We start from the raw sequence: 22,705 nt of genomic DNA, 5'->3' as shown, positions 1-22,705 counted from the left end.
ATCGGTTGCGTAACGCTGTGTGGAAGCTACCTGGTCTGTCGCTCCGCACTAAGCTTCGGTTCTTCTCGGCCACGGTCATTCCCTCCCTTCTCTACGCTTGCGAAACGTGGACCCCCCTGATGGAACATCTTCGCCGGTTAGAAACACTTAGGCTGGCCTGCCTACGATCCATCCTGGGTTTAACCAGGCTGGATTGTGTGAGGAGCTCACAAATCCTTGAAAGATCTGGGCAAGGTCCCATCAGTGAGCTCCTCCGGCAGGCAAGGCTGCGTTGACTGGACCATGTAGCCCGCATGTCCAGCCACCGCATGCCCAAACAGCTTTTGTTCGTAATAATAGGGTTTTTCCCCTTTTTTCTGGCAACAAAACTGAAACCTTTTTACAAGGATTCATGTCTGAATTAACCACAATACCTGCAGTCAAAATGCAAACAAAAAACATACTATGATAATATATGCATTGTCCTTGAAACTGATTGGTCCACACCAAGGGACGGCTTTCTTTTGATCCTCGACCCAATTGGTGCTCGACCAGATGACGCCAAAAGGCGTACACAGCTCAAAGACAATGCACTATCAAAGTAATGAGGGCTCGGGGTGAGCATCTACATCATGAGACCTCCTTTGCCAGTTCCAAAATATAATAATAATAGGGGTTTTCCCCTTTTTACTGGGCTGTTGGTGGCAGTCGCCATCCAACAACAACGGAGGGTGGAGGAGTGACGTTCACAAAAACGAGCGGAGCGCCGGGTGGCTAAAGCACAGCAGGTTGGCACAGTAGGGGGCACAGGTGGTGCATCGGCCAGTCGTCTCAGTCAGTCGACCTGTGGCACCTGGGTCTTCCCCGTGACCTCCTGCCAACGGGTTTTCGACACTTCACGTGGCCTCAACGTGCACATGTCCTGGCACAAGCGACGTGGTGACGTCCCCGCCACTTAGTGGCGATTGGCGGTTGTTGTTTGTGTTGTTGTTAGTGGTGGCAGTAGTGGTGGTGTTGCTGGTGGTGGTAGTGCGGTCGGGCGTGGTGCTGGCCACCCACCCCCTCGTGTGCCGTGCCGGCCTTCATAGGTGCTGCTTCCTAAACAGCACTTACCCGGACAGTCTGTTAAGGCTACACGAGGGGATCATTGTCTTTGGAGCGGTCGTGTAGCGGTTAGCGCACTGTGCTACGAACCCAACACCAGCGCCGACTATCTGAATGGGTTCTGGGCTTCCCCTAGGTCGACTCAGCATCAAATGTGTACCTGGTGCGGACTGTTAAACATCGCCACTGCGCATTCAAAGGCGGCCGGGCGTGGTTCTGGCCACCCACTCCCTCGTGTGTCCGCTTCTGGATCTCTCCATTCGTGACTGGCCGTGTCCCCTGTCTGTCTGCTATAATGTCCGTCTACCTGTCCGCACAACCATCCACATGTCCATCTGCGTGTCTAATCGTCCGTCTGTCTGTCCGCCCAGCTCCCTCTCGGGCACACATTCGCCCACAAGAGGGCTGTGCGTGTGGAATGTCAAAGTAATAATAAGAATAAATGAAATGAAATTAAATTACCAAACCTCCTCCTCCCCACCCAACACGCGAGCACACAAAAGGGAAAGTTCAAATTCCCAAAGGTCAACCTGTGGCCTGAGCAGCCACCCACATCCCATCGCCCCCACCGCTAGCCCCCCCCAAACCCTGCACCCACCCCCAGCCCCTCCCCTCCCCCTGCACTCCCAGCCCCTCCCCCTGCACCCCCAGCCCCTCCCCTGCACCCCCAGCCCCTCCCCTCCCCCGCACGACGCTGGAACGTGGACTCCCACCGAGAGACAACGCAATTTCAGCCGGCCACTTACATAAGTTCATAATGATTTCAACTGGGGAGATGTTGACTACCTACCTTGACATACAGGAGGTCGTGAGTTAGATCCCGACCCTCACGCTTGCTGTATATTTGGAGTTTGCGTGTCTCTCTCTCTCTCTCCCTGTGGTCGCGTGGATTTTTCTCCGGATCCTCCGGTTTCCCCCTCCATATTTAGAATCGACATCACGGAGTTCAGAGTATTTGGCTGCGATAAATGTCCAAGTGATGATGATGATGATGAGCCCACTTCGTTGAGCTATCATTCGTGATGATGATGATGAGCCCACTTCGTTGAGCTATCATTCGTGATGGCTGCGTGGCTTCTGAAAGGGGGCGACGTAGCTCAGTGGGCCTGCAAACATCCGGTAGTCCGCCAGCATTCGTTCAAGCGATCCTGACTTCTGCCGATGAGACGATTAATGTCAAAACCGATTCAAAGTGTTGCTCGTGTTGAACCATTTGCTGCTGGGGAAAAAAAAAGAACCCCTACGTATACACTCCCAGATGCGATGTGTAAAACAAAATCCATTCTTGCATTTTCTAAAGTGTAGGGACAGATAATTACGATAATTGTCCAGAGTTCATCATTGAGCGGAGGTTACGCTCGGTGCGAGGTTTGTAAACAACGTTCTAAACCCATGAAACTAAACTCTTTATTTGTTTTATTATTTTAACAGGTAAGGCCCACTGGAGCTAGTGTAGCTGGTTGTTTTTTTTTTAGAAGCGAGCTGGACCGTCACAGATGACAGACCTACATCCTCTGCCTTGTTAGCCTGGTCAAGCCTATGATACCATCAGTAGGCCTGGGCTCTGGGTTGTTGTTCGTGCTTTAGGAGTCCCTGAGCCTCTGCTCACGATCATTAAGGACCTTCATGATGGTGAGCGGGCCCGGATAAAACTACGTGGCCAGGAGTCGGAGCCATTCCCTGTTCACCTTGGGGTGCGACAGGGATGTCCTCTGACTCCCACATTATTTAACATCTATTTCGACCACGTAGTTCGTAAAGCCTTTGATAGCTGTACTGGAGGAATTTTCATCTGGTACAGATATGAGAGGATATTCGATGCCCGGGTGCAGTCAAGGCATGATGACTGCTGCTCAATAAGATAAGGAGTTGGAGGCGCTGCTGCTGAACATTGAGCATGCCAATAAGAGGTGGGGCCTTACCATCAGCCACACCAAAATTAAAAACCTGCCTGGGTATGTTGTACTTTCGGACACTCCACCCCCACAACTCCCAATCGGTGAAGGGGCACTTGCGGAGAGAGTGGAGAGTTTCCCATACCTGGGCAGTGTGCTCATGACCGGCTCCAGTTTGACAGCAAAGGTCTCACTCCTAATCAATCGAGCGGCAATATCTCTTCATCGGTTGCGTAACGCTGTGTGGAAGTTACTTGGTCTGTCGCTCCGCACTAAGCTTCAGGTCTCGGCCATAGTTATGCCCTCCCTTCTCTACGCTTGCCAAACGTGGACCACCCTAATGAAATATCTTTGCCGGTTATAAACATTTAGGCTGGCCTGCCTACGATCCATCCTTGGTTTAACCAGGCTGGATTGTGTGAGGAGCTCACAAATCCTTGAAAGATCTGTACAAAATCCCATCGGTGAGCCCCTCCGGCGGGCAAGGCTGCGATGGCTGGGTCATGTAGCCCGCATGCCCAGCCACCGCATGCCAAAACAGCTTTTGTTCGGCCGGATCGAAGGGGCTAAATGGGCGCGGCACGGGCTAGAGGAGAGATGGAGTGATGTGGTACAGGAGGAGGTAGAGCTGAGTGGACTTGCCGATGACTGGTGCCAGCGGTGTCAAGACCGGCCTCTGTAGAGGAGGCTCGTGAAGGACGCTACTGGGCAGTTGGAGGCAGTCGCCCTCCAACAACAATGGAGGGCGGAGGAGCGACGCTCACAACAACGAGCGGAGCGCCGGGTGGCTAAAGCACAGCAGGTTAGCACAGTAGGGGGCACAGGTGGTGCATTTGCCAGTCATCTCAGTTGGTCGATCCGTGTCACCTGGGTCTGCCCCGTGACCTCCTGCCAGCGGGCGTTCGACACTTCACGTGGCCTCAAGGCGCACCTAGCCTGGCACAAGCGCCGTGCTGACGTCTCCGCCACTTAGTGGCGAATGTCGGTTGTTGTTGTTGGTGGTGGTGGGGGTGATGATGGTGGGAGTGTGGTGTTGTGGTGGTGGTGGAGGTGTTGGTGGGGCTGGTGGTAGTGGGGGTGGTAGGGGTGGTGGTGGGGGTAGTTCTAGTGGGGGTGGTTGTGGGGAATCTGTTATCAGATTTCCGCGTCGCATTCCACACGCGTGCCCTCCCCACCCCCCGTGCCCCCCCTCACCCCCCGTGTCCCCCCCCCTCACCTCCACCCCCCGTGGCATTTAATCAAAATCGAGTTTCACTCCGGTGTGTGTCTCGTTACGCGCCTTGCACGCTGTCCAACTAAGGTGTTACGTCTGTCTGGCCGTCTGTCTGTCTGCCCACTTGTGCCGTCCATCTGTGTGTCGTTGCTGCTGCTGCTGTGTCTGTGTGTGTCTGTGTCTGTGTGTGTCTGTGTGTGTCTGTGTGTTGGGGGAGCGGTGGTGTCGCGGTTAGCGCGCTGTGCTACGCACTGTATGTTGTATGCGCGTTGAACTTCTTTCGCACCGTACGTTGCCAACCGTGCTAATGGGAGGTGCTGGGGAAGGACAACGAACGAACACACAGAACGCTTCTCTAAACCACGTGTTCCTCAGTGCAATCAGCATCACCACGGTCTATCCACCGCTGGATGATGAAAATCGACGCGATGACGATGCCTCTACCCTGCGCGTGTTCGCCGATCCACGTGTTCCTCTCTCTGTCCCTCAGTGTAGTCACCGTCACCACGGTCTATCCGCCGCTGGATGATGAATATCGACGCGATGACGATGCCTCTACAATCCGTGCGTCTGCGCTCGCCGATCCACAGTCCAGCTACGACCCCCCCTCACCCGTTATTACTTCTCCCACGACCCGTTAGCCCAACATCCATCTCCGCCTCGAACCGGCGAGGCCCCTTAATGATTTAACGAGCGCGCCCCCCTCCTTATTAAAAGTGCCGCATTTTAAGGGAGGGATTGAGAGAGAGAGAGGAGGAGGCTTTAAACGCATGAACCCCACCCCCCCCGGGAAATCGGCCACGGATAACCACGGGTGAATAACCACGGGTGAATAACCACGGATGAATAACCACGGGTGAATAACCACGGGTGAATAACCACGGGTGAATAGCCACGGGTGAATAACCACGGGTGAATAACCACGGGTGAATAACCACGGGTGAATAACCACGGGTGAATAACCACGGGTGAATAACCACGGGTGAATAACCACGAGACCGTGTCCACCCCCCCCCGCGACCCACGTCACCCCGCACCACGATCCCTATCGGACGTCTGCCACGCCGCTCGTTAAGATTCATCAGCGAGCAGGGAGCCAGGTGGGGGGAGGGGGGGGTGAGAGGGAATTTCATTTGTATTTGATTCTATCAGCTGCAAGGCCCCACTGAGCTGAGTGGCTCGTTTACAGAAGCGACCAGGCGGCTATCACAAATGATCGCTCAAGCAGGCGGCTGATATCATCATCGTCGTCATCATCATCATCATCACGTGGAAATGTTTCAGCAGCCAAATGACTCTCTGAATGCGTGACGCTGATGCTCAATGTGGGGGGGGGAGTTGGGAAACCCGGAGGATCCACGGAGCACAAATCCACGCGACCACTACGGGGAGAGAAAGAGACACGCAAACTCCAACATACACAGCAGCAGCAGGCGTCAGGGTCGGGATCGAACCCACGACCTCCTGTAGACCAGGCGAGGTAGTAAACATCTCTACAGGGAGAGAGAGACACGCACACTCCAACATATACAGCAGCAGTAGGCGTCAGGGTCGGGATCGAGCCCAGGACCTCCTGTAGACCAGGCGAGGTAGTTAACATCTCTACAGGGAGAGAGAGACACGCAAACTCGCAATATACAGCAGCAGCAGGCGTCAGGGTCTGGATCGAACCCACGACCTCCTGCATACCAGGCGAGGTAGTAAACATCTCACCACCGTGTTACCCCTCTGTCCACCACCACCACGAGTGGGGGTGGGCGGTGGTGTAAAGTTTGGGCGTCGTCCGTCAAAGCCCCAGCAGCAGCAGCAGGCGTCCGCGCAGCGCTTCAGAGGCGCCGCGGCTCTTGAAGGACGGCAGAAGTCGGCCCTTGAAATTGGAATGAAATGACGTGGCTCCCTCTTACCACGGGAGTGCAGTTTACCACGGGAGTGCAGTTTATCACGGGAGTTTAGTTTACCATGGGAGTCCAGTTTACCACGGCAGTCCAGTTTACCACGGGAGTCCAGTTTACTATGGGAGTGCAGTTTACCACGGCAGTCCAGTTTACCACGGGAGTCCAGTTTACCACGGCAGTCCAGTTTGCCATGGGAGTCCAGTTTACCACGGCAGTCCAGTTTACCACGGGAGTCCAGTTTACCACGGCAGTCCAGTTTGCCATGGGAGTCCAGTTTACCACGGGAGTGCAGTTTACCACGGGAGTTCAATATTGATTTGAAGCTTTCGTGACTGCACGAATCCATACTCTTTGGTTCTTTCGGTAAAGTCACGTAGATAGAAAATAAAAGAAAACACGACGTTTCGGTCGCAACACAGGCGGCCGTCTTCAGGTGAGAAAAAAATATCCGCTGTTGTGGCTTTATATAGGCACGGGAGGGACGGGGGGGGGGGAGTTTGGCTGTAGGAGTTAGAACCAGAGATTATGGACTGGTAGATGTTCATTGGTGGCGAGTTCAAATGCAAGGTTTGGGCAAGTTGACTCATCATCATCATCGCTCGCTCGGGGAGTGAATAAAATATGAAACCAATTTGTGAGTGGGGGAAGCTCAGCAGTGGTTGTCCTTTGATGCGACTCGCACCCCCTACCCTGCCACAGGAATGTGGAATTTCCACCACTGTCTCTGCAGCGCTGTGCACGGGAAAGAAGCGCCACACGAGTGGCAGGAGCTCAGTCTCACGTCGGAATATTTGTGTATGCCGGATGAATTCGATGAGCTATGAAGCTCTTCTTTTCCACAGCTGTCCAGTAGGGGCGGTCAGAATGTCTTTAAAGGGCCAGCAATCGTACAGCTCATAGGTCACATGACCCATGACCTCACCCCACACGACACCACCCCACATGACCTCACCCCACACGACACCACCCCACACGACCTCACCCAACACGACACCACCCCACACGACCTCAACCCACATGACCTCACCCCACACGACCTCACCCCACATGACCTCACCCCACACGACACCACCCCACACGACACCACCCCACACGACTCACGACCTCACCCCACACGACCTCACCCCACACGACCTCACCCCACATGACCTCACCCCACACGATCCACGACCTCCCCCCACACGACCTCACCCCACACGACCCACGACCTCACCCCACACGACCTCACCCCACACGACCTCACCCCACACGACACCATGACCTGACTCCACACGACCCACGACCTCCCCCCACACGACCTCACCCCACAAGACCCACGACCTCGCCCCACACCCAGTATACCTCTCCGTGACTTCTTCACGTCTTGGCCCGGCCTGAAACGTCGGCAACAGAGAGACAACCCCACAGCATCTCGCTCGGTCCAGGACAAGCCCACGTTTATCTGATTGTCCAACTTTCCGACACGCCCGCGGGTACATTCACGAACGCGTGTACGGCACGTGCGCTCATATCTTAAATACCATCACCGAACGCCGTGAAGTTTCAGTACAATTATTTACAGCCAATTACGTCAATCCACCGCTGGACGAATGCCTCTTTGGGGGGTGGGGGGGGGGTAGCCACGGTGGGTAGGAGATGTTAACTACCTCGCCTGGTATACAGGTGGTCGTGGGTTCGATCCCGACCCTCACGCCTGCTGCTGCTGCTGCTGTATATTTGGGGTTTTGCGGTGTCTCTCTCGCCGTGGCCGCGAGGATTTTTCTCCGGGTCCTCCGGTTTCCCCCTACACATTGACAATCGACGTTACGCGTTTCGAGTAATCTGGCTACTTAGAAATGTCCACGTGATGAAGGTGATCACAAGCCACTCAGTTAAACTATCATTTGCGATAGCCCAGGGTCGCTTTTGAGAAAGAGCTACAACAACACAGCAGCTCAATGGCGCCCTTCACCTGGTAGAATAAAAAATAGTTTACTTCCAGTTTGACCATACTTCACCGCGCTGGTGCATTGCCGGTTGGTTAAGGACACGGAGGAGACGCTCGCGGAGGCCCGAGGCCAGCCGCACGGCTGGCGTTCGCCGTCAAATGGGAAATTCAACTGGGGCTGGCCGTGCCTTCGCGGCGGTAACCGCGGCACCACCGCTCCCGCCCCCCCCCCCTACCATCACGACACCCCCCCCCCTGCGACGGAGCGCGGCCATCCTAGCGGAGGTCGCGGACGCGCTCGAAAAACCACTGCAGCGGAGGGAGTTGCCGGCGGATGCTTTCTCTTTAAAAACAAAAATTACCGCGGAGGACTCGACGGTAGAAATATGTACACGCGTGCGCGGGCCAAGTGTGTGTCCGCTCGCGACAGTGCGCATCGCGCCGTTGACGAAGAAAGCAACGCTTCTATACACATCATTACATTAATAAACCGCAGTAGCTCCGCTTCAAGGTTGCCGGTGACACTTCTTAGCACCAATAGCGGACGCCGGGGTTGTTTGTCGTCACTGTACAAGGGCAATCTTGCTGGGCAAGAGGTCACATAAGGGGGGGGTAAGGGGGGGGGGGGCGTGTGGGGGGTAGAGGGGGGGGCTGTGTGGGGGATAAAGGGGGGGGGCTGTGTGGGGGTTAGAGAGGGGGCTGCCCACCACCCACCCTTCTCGCCTCCGTTCACTTTAAACAGAATTAGAATATTGTATGTATACTGGAAGAAAGCCGATGAGCTATAAAGCTCTCTTCTTTAACAGGTGTCCAACGAGGATGGTTAGCTGTGGACAGCACCGCGCCCGGCCGCCTTTGCATCCCCCAGTTCGAACGTGTGGGCACCGCGGTGGCTGGGAGATGTTAACTACCTCGCCTGGTATACAGGAGGTCGTGGGTTCGATCCCGACCCTGACGCCTGCTCTATATTTGGAGTTTGCTGGGGGTTCGTGGTGCAGTGCGCTAACCGTTCTGCCCCCGCTCCTGATGTTCCCTTGTTGGGGCAACTACTTCTACACATGCACACACACACATGCAGGTCAAATCATCTTGTGTGCAAGCAGCCAGATTAACTGGAACTACTCACCAGATCTCACTACGCGATCTACTCAACAGATCTCACTACCGGATCTTCTCACCAGATCTCACTACCGGATCTTCTCACCAGATCTCACTACCGGATCTACTCACCAGATCTCACTACCGGATCTTCTCACCAGATCTCACTACCGGATCTACTCACCAGATCTCACTACCGGATCTTCTCACCAGATCTCACTACCGGATCTTCTCACCAGATCTCACTCCTGGATCTACTCACCAGATCTCACTACCGGATCTACTCACCAGATCTCACTCCTGGATCTACTCACCAGATCTCACTCCTGGATCTACTCACCAAATCTCACTCCTGGATCTACTCAACAGATCTCACTACCGGATCTACTCACCAGATCTCACTACCGGATCTTCTCACCAGATCTCACTACCGGATCTACTCACCAGATCTCACTACCGGATCTACTCACCAGATCTCACTACCGGATCTTCTCACCACATCTCACTACCGGATCTACTCACCAGATCTCACTACCGGATCTTCTCACCACATCTCACTACCGGATCTTCTCACCAGATCTCACTACCGGAACTACTCACCAGATCTCACTACCGGATCTTCTCACCAGATCTCACTACCAGATCTACTCAACAGATCTCACTACCGGATCTTCTCACCAGATCTCACTACCGGATTTACTCACCAGATCTCACTACCGGATCTACTCACCAAATATCACTCCTGGATCTACTCACCAGATCTCACTACCGGATCTTCTCCCTGTACCGTAGATTTGTTGAACTTCCTTCGCACCGTACGTAGCCAACCATGCGAATCGGAGCTGCGGGAAACCCCCACCCCCCCTGCCCCCCGCCACGGGAGACCCCCCCCCCCCCCCAGATTGACCCCACACCCCCACCCCTCCCGCAAGGGCACGGTGCGTCTCACCGCCCCGGCGACGGCACCGCGGCGCGTCTCGGCGTGCGCTTGGCCTTGCCGCGGCCTCTCCGCCCGTCGTGCGGAGGCCCCCTCCGCCGCGTCGCGCCTCCGCCGCCCGCGCCGGGGAGCGACATCGGCACGGGGGGGGAGGAGGCCGGGGACCCGGCGGCGCCGGCGGCCTGCTGCCCGCGCCGCGCCCGCTCCGCGCACCACGCCCTCTCGCAGTACTCGGCGGCCCCGGCGTGGCCCGGCGGCTGCGCGGGCCCCTCGTGCCAGGCGCGGTGCCCGTGACCCCGGCCCGCCGGCCCGGCCGAGGCGCAGACGACGTCGGCGTCGTCGGCGTCGGCGTCGTCGGCGTCGTGGCGCCCGCGGCGGCGGTGGTGGTGGTGGTGGTGGTGGGGTTGGCGGTGGTGGTGGGGTTGGCGGTGGTGGTGGTGGGGTTGGCGGGGCGCGACGAGGGCGCGCACGCGCTCGTCCGCGATGACGTGCAGGCGCAGGCGCCGCAGGCCCTGCGTGAAGCCGCGCTCCGCCGAGCGGCAGCGGTAGACGCCGGCGTCGAGGCGGTGCAGCGCACGGAAGAGCAGACCGTGGGGGGTGCGCGCCACGCGCTCGTCCGTCTTCACCTGCGGGGCGGGGGGGGGGGCAGGGGGGGGGATCAGGGGGGGAGCAGGAGCGGGAAGGCGAAGCGGTGAGGTCAAGTTTACTGATTGTCAGATTGAATTGCTTGGCAGCTCGTAGAGTAATTGATTGGTGTATGGAATCGTTGGCATATTTAATAATTCAGTGATTGACTCGTAGAGTAATTGATTGGTGTATGGAATCGTTGGCACATTTAATAATTCAGTGATTGACTCGTAGACTAATTGATTGGTGTATGGAATCGTTGGCACATTTAATAATTCAGTGATTGGCTCGTAGAGTAATTGATTGATGGATGGCATGACTGACCAATGTCATGATTTATTGATTGGCCCGTAGAGCAATTGATCGATTCAATTGAAAGACTAATTTACGGCGAGAAAGCGCGGTGCGTCATGGCGGTGCGTTGGTGCGTCACGGCGTCGCGGTGCGTGGTGGTGTGGTGCGTGGTGGCGTGGTGCGTGGTGGCGTGGTGCGTGGTGAGTGGTGGCGTGGTGAGTGGTGCGTGGTGGCGTGGTGCGTGGTGGCGTGGTGGCGTGGTGCGTGGTGCGTGGTGGCGTGGTGTCGTGGTGCGTGGTGCGTGGTGTCGTGGTGCGTGGTGCATGGTGCGTGGTGGCGTGCGCACCTCCTGGGTGAGGCCGCTGTGTGCGTGCTGCACGTGCCACGTGATGGTGGCGCGGAGCGAGCGGGGCACACACTCCAGGAAGGTGCTGTTCCTCTCCACGCCAAACACCACACGCTCCTCCTCCTGCTCCTCCTGCTGCTGCTGCTCATCCTGCACGGCCAGCGCTCCCGCAACGCCCACCCCCTGTTCCGCTGAGAACCACCCAGCAGCACCACCACCACCACCACCGTCAGCACCACCACCACCACCACCGTCAGCACCACCACCACCACCACCACCGTCACCACCACCACCATCTTCACCAGCACCTCCACCAGCACCGCCAACACCAAGACCATCACCAGTACCTCCATAACCATCAGCACCACACCAGCACCACGACCACTACCACCTGCACCACCACCAACATCACCACGACTAGCACCTGCATCACCACCAGCAGTATCACCGACACCACAACAACCACCACCACCGTTCCTGACGGCCGATTCCGTGAGTCGCGAGAGTTCGGCTGCCCGTGGGAGAAGCCGGGAGAGGCCGGAGTCGAGGGGGCCGACACTCAGAGCCGGCTGTCACCTCCTGGCCACCCCACAGCGCAGCCCCGCGCCTACAGCACCTGGCAAGCCCCGGCGCTGGTGGTGGCGGTGTTGGTGGCATAGCGGTTAGCGCGCTGCGGCTAACACCGGTGACGATTATTTGAACCGGTCCTGGGCCTCTTCCCCTAGGTCGACTCAGCCTCAAATGAGCACCTGGTGCGGTGTGTGGTAAACATCGCCGCTGGGGAGACAAAGGCGGCCGGGCGTGGTGCTGGCTACCCACCCCCTCGTGTGCCACGGTGCTGGCCTTCATAGGTGCAGCTCGCTAACAGCACTTGCCCCGACACTATGTCCGGGGCTACACGGGGGACCTTTGTCTTGTTTTGGTAGTCACCCATCCGATGCCCAGAGCAGTCTCGGCCCCTGCTCAGCCTACGATACCCGGCCCTCCCTCCTCCCCTCCTCCCCTCTCGTCCCCTCCCTCCCTGCAAACCTCAGGCAGCTCCATTCTCACATTCCTCCTCAGTGCTCGTCATTACCGCCTGGGCGGGCCTGCGTGCACGTGCGTCTGTGTGTGGGTGTGTCTATGTGTGTGGGTGTGTCTATGTGTGTGGGTGTGTCTATGTGTGTGGGTGTGTCTATGTGTGTGGGTGTGTCTATGTGTGTGGGTGTGTCTATCTGTGTGGGTGTGTCTATGTGTGGGTGTGTCTATGGCGTCTGTGACCACCACAGCAGCTAAATGGGGGCTCTGGACGGATGCGACAGGCTGGTTACCCCTCCACCTTCAATTAACTACCACTAAACTACGACCGAAATTTTAATTAACAAGCTTGTGCCGGAGGCCCCGGGGGGACAGGCGTCTATGACGTCTCCTGGCCAAACCACATTTGGCGGAGCCAGGAGATTTAATCTCTACCCTCGGGGCTCCTCCAGAAACAACAAAAAGCCACTACGGATGGCCATGTGGAATGTTCGGACGCTCACTGCGGAGGAGAGACTCCCACTCCTCTGTCGGGAGCTGGACCGGTACCGCCTGGATCTCTGTGGCATTCAGGAGGTCCGGTGGACCGGCTCTGGCTCCTGCCACCATGAGGAGCGGACAGTCCTCTACTCGGGGCAGGAGACTGCCGAACAACAGGGTGTGGTTCTCCCTCTGAACAAAAGAATGAAGGGGGCGTGGGAGCGTGGCGGTGAGGTGTGGGAAGCTGTAAGCCCTAGGCTACTTTGGGCTCGCCTTCCCATCAACCAAAGGCGAGGAGTGGTGGTCGTGGTTACTTATGCCCCCACCGAAGACGAACATCCGTGGAGGGATGCAGGCAAGGCCGATGAGTCGGATGCCTTCTATGACCTCCTGTTACAGGTGCTAGCTAAAGTGGCCCCTCGGGATAGAGTCATCTTGTTGGGTGACTTTAATGCCCGAGTTGGTCATGATGCTGGTGCCTGGCCTGGAGTGATTGGAAGGCATGGGACAGATCAGATGAATAACAATGGTAGGAGGCTGCTAGATTTTTGTGCAGTCCATGGGCGTGTAATTACCAACATGCTGTTCCGGCATCGGCGCATCCATATAACATTATGGATGCATGCCGGGTCCAAGCAAGAACATCTGCTGGAGTACGTAGTGACGGACCAGCGGATGCGGGCCCATGTCCTTGACACCAGGACCTACCGTGGAGCTGATCTACCCTCTGACCATCGACTAGTCATCTGTAAGATGCGTCTGCCATTCTTCCACTCTGGTGGTGGGTGTATACCCAGGACCCCATTCGAACCTAAGGTGGCCTGATGAAAGTTGTAAGCGAGAATTTCATCATCGCTTGTGGCTGGGGTTGGCATCGTTCCCCACTCCTCCAGATGTCGAGGGTAAATGGGTGAGGTTTAGGACTGTGACTCAGGCAGCTTCAATAGCTGCTTTGGGTACACGGTCCAGACCTCCCCAGATAACCTGGCTGACAGAGGAGGTGTTCAAATGGCTGAGAAAAAGCGACAGGCCCACTCTCATTGGCTACAGCATCCCACGTTGGAGAATGAGAAAGCTTACCGCAGCCTTCGCTCGGAGGTTCGGATAGCCGTGAGGCGCTGCAAGGATGGGTGGTGGTCGCGGGTTGCTGAGGAGATGTAATCTGTCTCAATGGCCCGCGATCACACATCCCTATTTTATTCCATCAAAAAAGTAACATGCAGTGCCACACCTATTACCATCATAAGGGGAAAAAACGGTGATCAAATCTCCGACCCCCAGGGACAGGTTTGCAGATTTGCTGAGCATTTCTGTGAAGTCTTGGGGGAGGGGACATCTCTCCACATGGAAAACATCGTGGGACAAAGTGGGGATGACCCTGCTAAGGCTGCGGTGCCTCAAATATTGGAAGAGGAAGTCACCCCCTGTGAGTGGCTGAATGAGGTGCCATCTGTTAAGGAAGTACTGAAGGCGATCCAGAGTCTGAGACCAGGAAAGGCAGCGGGCAGAGATGATCTCCCAAGCGAAATGCTGAGGGAGGGTGGCGTTTGTGCACAGACTGCCCTATATGACATCATAACAACAGTCTGGACCACTGGATGGGTTCCGCAGGATTGGAAGGATGCCCTGGTGGTCCCCCTCTCTAAGAAGGGGGACCGCACAGACTGTAACAACTACAGGGGCATCTCACTCCTCAGTGTGCCGGGAAAGGTCCTGGCAAGGATTATTCAACATCGCCTTGCCAGGCACGCTGAGGAGAGGCTTGCGGAGCCCCAATGCGGTTTCAGGAAAGGGCGGTCCTGCACAGATGCCATATTTTCTGTCCGTCTGCTACAGCAGAGGTGTAGGGAATTCCAGCAAGACCTACATCTCTGCTTTATTGACCTGGTCAAGGCCTATGATACCATCAGTAGGCCTGGGCTCTGGGTTGTTCTTCGTGCTTTTGGAGTACCTGAACCTCTGCTCACGATCATTAAGGACCTTCATGATGGTGAGCGGGCCCGGGTAAACCTACGTGGCCGGGAGTCAGAGCCATTCCCTGTATACCTTGGGGTGCGACAGGGATGTCCTCTGGCTCCCACATTATTTAACATCTATTTTGACCACGTAGTTCGTGAAGCCTTCAATAGCTGTACCAGGGGAATCTCCATATGGTACAGATATAATGGGAGGCTGATCGATGCCCGGGTGCGGTCAAGGGATGGCTCCCTATTGCTCAACCACGTTATGTATGCCGATGATTTGTTAATAGCTGCTCATTCAGAGGAGGAGTTGGAGACGCTGCTGCTGAGACTGGAGTGTGCCACTAAGAGATGGGGCCTTACCATCAGCCCCACCAAAACTAAGCACCTGCCTGGGTATTTTGTACCATCGGACACTCACCCCCACAACTCCCAATCGGTGATGGGGTAGTTGTGGAGAGAGTGGAGAGTTTCCCATACCTGGGCAGTGTGCTTATGACCGGCTCCAGTTTAACAGCAGAGATCTCACTCCGAATCAGTCGAGCGGCAATATCTTTTCATCGGTTGCGTAACGCTGTGTGGAAGCTACCCGGTCTGTCGCTCCGCACTAAGCTTCAGGTCTTCTCGGCCATGGTCATTCCCTCCCTTCTCTACGCTTGCGAAACGTGGACCCCCCTAATGGAACATCTTCGCCGGTTAGAAACATTTAGGCTAGCCTGCCTACGATCCATCTTGGGTTTAACCAGGCTGGATTGTGTGAGGAGCTCACAAATCCTTGAAAAATCTGGGCAAGGTCCCATTGGTGAGCTCCTCCGGCAGGCAAGGCTGCGTTGGCTGGGTCATGTAGACCGCATGCCCAGCCACCGCATGCCGAAACAGCTTTTGTTCGGCTGGATCGAGGGGGCTAAATGGGCGCGGCACGGGCTGGAGAAGAGATGGAGTGATGTGGTACAGGAGGACGTGTAGGTGAGTGGACTTGCCGATGACTGGTACCAGCGGTGTCAAGATCGGCCTCTGTGGAGGAGGCTCGTGAAGGACGCTATTGGGCAGTTGGAGTTAGTCGCCCTCCAACAATAACGTAGGGCAGAGGAGCGACACTCACAACAACGAGCGGAGCGCCGGGTGGCTAAAGCACAGCAGGTTGGCACAGTAGGGGGCACAGGTGGTGCATCAGCCAGTCATCTCAGTCAGTCGACCCGTGGCACCTGGGTCTGCCCCGTGACCTGCCAGCGGGCGTTCGACACTTCACGTGGCCTCAGGGTGCACATAGCCTGGCACAAGCGTCGTGGTGACGTCACCGCCACTTAGTGGCGAATGGCGGTTGTTGTTGTGTCTATGTGTGTCTATGTGTGCGTCTGTCTATGTGTGTCTATGTGCGCGTGTGTCTATGTGTGCGTGTGCCTATGTGTGGGTGTGGTAATGTGTGGGTGTGTCTATGTGTGCGTGTGTCTATGTGGGTGCGTCTATGTGCGCGTGTGTCTATGTGTGGGTGTCTATGTGCGCGTGTGTCTATTGGAGGTGTCTATGTGCGCGTGTGTCTATGTGTGGGTGTCTATGTGCGCTTGTGTCTATGTGGGTGTGTCTATGTGCGCGTGTGTCTATGTGGGTGTGTCTATGTGCGCGTGTGTCTATGTGGGTGTGTCTATGTGCGCGTGTGTCTATGTGGGTGTGTCTATGTGCGCGTGTGTCAATGTGCGCGTGTGTCAATGTGCGCGTGTGTCTATGCGCGGGTGTGTCTATGTGCGGGTGTGTCTTTGTGGGTGTGTCTATGTGCGCGTGTGTCTATGTGTGCGTGTGTCTATGTGGGTGTGTCTATTTCCGCGTGTGTCTATGTGCGGGTGTGTCTATGTGCGGGTGTGTCTATGTGTGCGTGTCTATGTGTGTGTCTATGTGCGCGTGTGTCTATGTGCGTGTGTGTCTATGTGTGTGTGTGTCTATGTGTGTTAGTCGTGTGCCACAGTGCCGGCCTTCATAGGTAGCTGCTGCTCGCGAACAGCACTTGCCCCAACAGCCCTTTCATGCTACACGGGGGATCTTTAGCCTTGTGTCATTTTGTCTTACCCCCCCCCCCCGCCCCAGCAAAACCGCACCACGTGCCCCCCCCCCCCAGCCCCCCCGAGGGAGTCCTCTCCTCGATAATAAACATCACAAAACAAACAAAACTAAAATTAATTTCACTCCCAGGGCTTAATTCCCAACCGGCAAAAAAGATTCCCGTTTCACTCCCCCCCCCCCCCGCGGCACCACGCCGCTGGTACTACCGCTGGTACCACCGCTGGTACCACCACCGCTGGTACCACCACCGCTGGTACCACCACCGCTGGTACCACCACCGCTGGTACCACCGCTGGTACTACCGCTGGTACCACCACCGCTGGTACCACCGCTGGTACCACCGCTGGTACCACCGCTGGTACTACCGCTGGTACCACCACCGCTGGTACCACCACCGCTGGTACTACCGCTGGTACCACCACCGCTACAGTGCGCAGTTTACCACGCAGTGAGCTCTCACACGTAGTAAGTTTACCACACAGTGAGCTCTCAGATGTAGTAAGTTTACCACACAGTGAGTTCTCACACGTAGTAAGTTTACCACACAGTGAGCTCTCAGATGTAGTAAGTTTACCACACAGTGAGTTCTCACACGTAGTAAGTTTACCACACAGTGAGCTCTCACACGTAGTAAGTTTACCACTCAGTGAGCTCTCACACGTAGTAAGTTTACCACGCAGTGAGCTCTCACACGTAGTAAGTTTACCACACAGTGAGCTCTCAGATGTAGTAAGTTTACCACACAGTGAGTTCTCACACGTAGTAAGTTTACCACACAGTGAGCTCTCAGATGTAGTAAGTTTACCACACAGTGAGTTCTCACACGTAGTAAGTTTACCACACAGTGAGCTCTCACACGTAGTAAGTTTACCACACAGTGAACTTTCACACGTAGTAAGTTTACCACGTAGTGAGTTCTCACACGTAGTAAGTTTACCACACAGTGGGCTCTCAGACGTAGTAAGTTTACCACACAGTGAGCTCTCACACGTAGTAAGTTTACCACACAGTGAGCTCTCACACATAGTAAGTTTACCACACAGTGAGTTCTCACACGTAGTAAGTTTACCACACAGTGAGCTCTCACACGTAGTAAGTTTACCACTCAGTGAGTTCTCACACGTAGTAAGTTTACCACTCAGTGAGCTCTCACACGTAGTAAGTTTACCACACAGTGAGCTCTCACACGTAGTAAGTTTACCACGCAGTGAGTTCTCACACGTAGTAAGTTTACCACTCAGTGACCTCTCAGATGTAGTAAGTTTACCACACAGTGAGCTCTCACACGTAGTAAGTTTACCACTCAGTGAGCTCTCAGACGTAGTAAGTTTACCACACTGAGCTCTCACACGTAGTAAGTTTACCACACAGTGAGTTCTCAGACGTAGTAAGTTTACCACAGTGAGCTCTCACACGTAGTAAGTTTACCACTCAGTGAGTTCTCACACGTAGTAAGTTTACCACGTAGTGAGCTCTCAGACGTAGTAAGTTTACCACACAGTGAGTTCTTACACGTAGTAAGTTTACCATACAGTGAGCTCTCACACGTAGTAAGTTTACCACTCAGTGAGCTCTCACACGTAGTAAGTTTACCACACAGTGAGCTCTCACACGTAGTAAGTTTACTACACAGTGAGCTCTCACACGTAGTAAGTTTACCACTCAGTGAGCTCTCACACGTAGTAAGTTTACCACGTAGTGAGCTCTCACACGTAGTAAGTTTACCACACAGTGAGTTCTCACACGTAGTAAGTTTACCACACAGTGACCTCACATGTAGTAAGTTTACCACACAGTGAGCTCTCACACGTAGTAAGTTTACCACACAGTGAGCTCTCACACGTAGTAAGTTTACCACACAGTGAGCTCTCAGACGTAGTAAGTTTACCACACAGTGAGCTCTCACACGTAGTAAGTTTACCACACAGTGAGTTCCCACACGTAGTAAGTTTACCACACAGTGAGCTCTCAGACGTAGTAAGATTACCTCACAGTGAGCTCTCACACGTAGTAAGTTTACCACACAGTGAGCTCTCACACGTAGTAAGTTTACCACACAGTGAGCTCTCACACGTAGTAAGTTTACCACTCAGTGAGCTCTCACACGTAGTAAGTTTACCTCACAGTGAGTTCTCACACGTAGTAAGTTTACCACACAGTGAGTTCTCACACGTAGTAAGTTTACCACTCAGTGGGCTCTCACACGTAGTAAGTTTACCACACAGTGAGCTCTCACACGTAGTAAGTTTACCACTCAGTGAGCTCTCACACGTAGTAAGTTTACCACACAGTGAGCTCTCAGACATAGTAAGTTTACCACACAGTGAACTCTCACACGTAGTAAGTTTACCACGCAGTGAGCTCTCAGACGTAGTAAGTTTACCACACAGTGAGTTCTCACACGTAGTAAGTTTACCACAAAGTGGGCTCTCACACGTAGTAAGTTTACCACACAGTGAGCTCTCAGATGTAGTAAGTTTACCACACAGTGAGCTCTCAGATGTAGTAAGTTTACCACACAGTGAGCTCTCACACGTAGTAAGTTTACCACACAGTGGGCTCTCACACGTAGTAAGTATACCACTCAGTGAGCTCTCACACGTAGTAAGTTTACCACACAGTGGGCTCTCACACGTAGTAAGTTTACCACACAGTGAGCTCTCACACGTAGTAAGTATACCACTCAGTGAGCTCTCAGACGTAGTAAGTTTACCACACAGTGAGCTCTCACACGTAGTAAGTTTACCATGCAGTGAGCTCTTACACGTAGTAAGTTTACCACACAGTGAGTTCTCACACGTAGTAAGTTTACCACACAGTGAGCTCTCACACGTAGTAAGTTTACCACACAGTGAGTTCTCACACGTAGTAAGTTTACCACACAGTGAGCTCTCACACGTAGTAAGTTTACCACACAGTGAGCTCTCACACGTAGTAAGTTTACCACACAGTGAGCTCTCACACGTAGTAAGTTTACCACACAGTGAGCTCTCAGACGTAGTAAGTTTACCACACAGTGAGCTCTCACACGTAGTAAGTTTACCACACAGTGAGCTCTCACACGTAGTAAGTTTACCACACAGTGAGCTCTCACATGTAGTAAGTTTACCACGCAGTAGGCTCTCACACGTAGTAAGTTTACCACACAGTGAGTTCTCACACGTAGTAAGTTTACTACACAGTGAGCTCTCACACGTAGTAAGTTTACCACACAGTGAGCTCTCACATGTAGTAAGTATACCACTCAGTGAGCTCTCAGACGTAGTAAGTTTACCACACAGTGAGCTCTCACACGTAGTAAGTTTACCACTCAGTGAGCTCTCACACGTAGTAAGTTTACCACTCGGTGAGTTCTCAGACGTAGTAAGTTTACCACACAGTGAGCTCTCACACGTAGTAAGCAAGGCTTTTGGGACAAATGTAATCCACGAGTAGAGGGTTGACTTTGTGTGAGGTCGCGTGCAATATGAATGTTGTGTCGTTAAACCCGACACCACCGTCCCGACAAAGCCCATCGGTGAGGGGGTTTGACAGGGAAACAAAACGTGGCCAGTTGGTTACAAGCACAGCACTACACCGGTTGTTGTGTGTTGGAGAGTAAACCCACTACAACGTTTACAATTATAGTGTAGTGTATAGTGTAGTGTATAGTGTAGTGTATAGTGTAGTGTATAGTGTAGTCTACAGTGTATAGTGTAGTGTATAGTTTAGTGTGTAGTGTAAAGTGTAGTGTAAAGTGTAGTGTGTAGGTAGTGTATAGTGTAGTGTGTAGGTAGTGTAAAGTGTAGTGTGTAGGTAGTGTATAGTGTAGTGTGTAGGTAGTGTATAGTGTAGTGTAAAGTGTAGTGTGTAGTTTAGTGTATAGTGTAGTGTGTAGGTAGTGTATAGTTTAGTGTGTAGGTAGTGTATAGTGTAGTGTATAGTGTAGTCTTCAGTGTATAGTGTTAGTGTGTAGGTAGTGTATAGTGTAGTGTATAGTGCAGTCTTCAGTGTATAGTGTAGTGTGTAGGTAGTGTATAGTGTAGTGTATAGTGTAGTCTACAGTGTATAGTGTAGTGTGTAGGTAGTGTATAGTGTAGTGTAAAGTGTACGTGGGACTCTTTTCACACCACCGCACGTAGCCAACCACGCTAGGAATGAGGTGCGCGGGGTTGGGGGGGGGGGGGTGGACAACGAACTGGACGCAGCTCTAAACAAATTGTGCTTTCAATCTCGCCGATGATTTGAAAGTGCCATAGCTACCGGTGGCTTTGCTGGAACACTCCGTACGTCGCGGCCCCTACAGCACTCAGCAGCATCCACCGGTCGCCCGTCGGAATGCCGGACTCACAAATCTAAACTCAACTTTTTTTTTAATTCAATTTTACCAGGAGGTAAAGCCCCGCTGAGACGCTGCGTAGCTCTCTTCCAGAAGCGGCCTGGCTGTCAAAAACGAGAGCTCGTCGAAGTGGTTGCCCATCATCATCATCATCGTCATCATCGTCATCACGTGGAAATGTAGATCAGTAAAGAGAGACACGGCAAACTCCAAATACACAGCAGCAGGTGTCAGGGTCGGGATCGAGTCCGCGACCTTCTGTGGACCAGGCGAGGGAGTTAACATCTCGTCAGAGTGCAAAGTGGTGACCAACGGGTGTCAGGGTCGGGATCGAGTCCGCGACCTCCTGTAGACCAGGCGAGGTGGTTAACGTCTCGTCAGAGTGCAAAGTGGTGACCAACGGGTGTCAGGGTCGGGATCGAGTCCGCGACCTCCTGTAGACCAGGCGAGGTAGTTAACGTCTCGTCAGAGTGCAAAGTGGTGACCAACGGGTGTCAGGGTCGGGATCGAGTCCGCGACCTCCTGTGGACCAGGCGAGGTAGTTAACGTCTCGTCAGAGTGCAAAGTGGTGACCAACGGGTGTCAGGGTCGGGATCGAGTCCGCGACCTCCTGTAGACCAGGCGAGGTGGTTAACAGCGGCGCCCCCAAGGCTCAACGCGAGAGACGATGGGACCGGGCGAAGATTCTCCGGCGAGAGGCGACGCGAGTGAAGCCGAGCCGGGGAAGCCACGCACCACCAGCGCACCCGTGCCTACCGATGTTGTTCTGGTCCAGGCACTGCATGAAGGGATCGCCGTTGAGGATGTTCTGCCTCCGGAACCTGCGGCTGCATCGACGGCGACGACAAACACACCACGGCACGCATCAGCGGGACGCGCGCCTGCCGCTCACGTGTAACGATGGACACGTGTGTGTGTGTGTGTGCGTGTGCGCGCGTGTGTGCGTGTGTGCGCGTGTGTGTGTGTGTGCGTGTGTGCGTGTGTGCGTGCGTGTGTGTGCGTGTGTGCGTGTGGGAGAGGCAGTGTAGTGGTCAGCGCTACGCTGCGCTATGAACCTGGCGCCCCGGGTTCGATTCCCGCTCACGGCCAACACCGGTGACGATTATCTGAACCGGTCCTGGGCCTCCCCTAGGTCGACTCGGCCTCAAATGATACCCGGTGTGATGTGTAGACATCGCCACTGGGGAGACAAAGGCGGCCGGGCGTGGTGTTGGCCACCCACCCCCTCGTGTGCTATGCCGGCCTTCACAGGCGCTACTCGCTAACAGCACTTGTCCCTACAGCTTGTCAAGGCTACACGGTGGAGCGCAGCGTGTGACGTGCTGGTCACCTGCTGCGTGTGACGTGTTAGTCACCTGCTGCGTGTGACGTGCTGGTCACCTGCTGCGTGTGACGTGCTGGTCACCTGCTGCATGTGGCGTGCTGGTCACCTGCTGCATGTGACGTGCTGGTCACCTGCTGCGTGTGACGTGCTCGTCACCTGCTGCGTGTGGCGTGCTGTTACCTGCTGCGTGTGACGTGCTGGTCACCTGCTGCATGTGGCGTGCTGGTCACCTGCT

At 54.6% G+C, this 22,705-nt stretch overlaps 1 protein-coding gene across 1 annotated transcript in view; it reads right to left on the bottom strand.

Moving 5' to 3' along the window:
* Window positions 1–10,018: 10,018 nt before the first annotated feature.
* The window catches only part of LOC142930568 (semaphorin-3G-like), a 37,663-nt gene continuing 24,976 nt past the window's right edge, over window positions 10,019–22,705 (bottom strand). The window contains exons 8-10 of the mRNA XM_076073420.1: window positions 21,903–21,973; window positions 11,316–11,506; window positions 10,019–10,674 (exon numbers count right to left, since the gene is read on the bottom strand). Of these exons, the coding sequence (XP_075929535.1) occupies window positions 10,057–10,674; window positions 11,316–11,506; window positions 21,903–21,973 (880 nt within the window). The 3' untranslated portion in view covers window positions 10,019–10,056. The remainder of the gene's footprint in view (window positions 10,675–11,315; window positions 11,507–21,902; window positions 21,974–22,705) is intronic.

The sequence above is a fragment of the Petromyzon marinus genome, chromosome 42 (genome assembly GCF_048934315.1).
Source record: "Petromyzon marinus isolate PM22_M1 ecotype Great Lakes invasive population chromosome 42, UKy_Petmar_22M1.pri1.0, whole genome shotgun sequence".
NCBI lineage: Eukaryota > Metazoa > Chordata > Hyperoartia > Petromyzontiformes > Petromyzontidae > Petromyzon > Petromyzon marinus.
The sequence above is the reverse complement of the archived record's forward strand: the minus strand, read 5'-3'. Positions and strand labels throughout refer to the sequence as shown.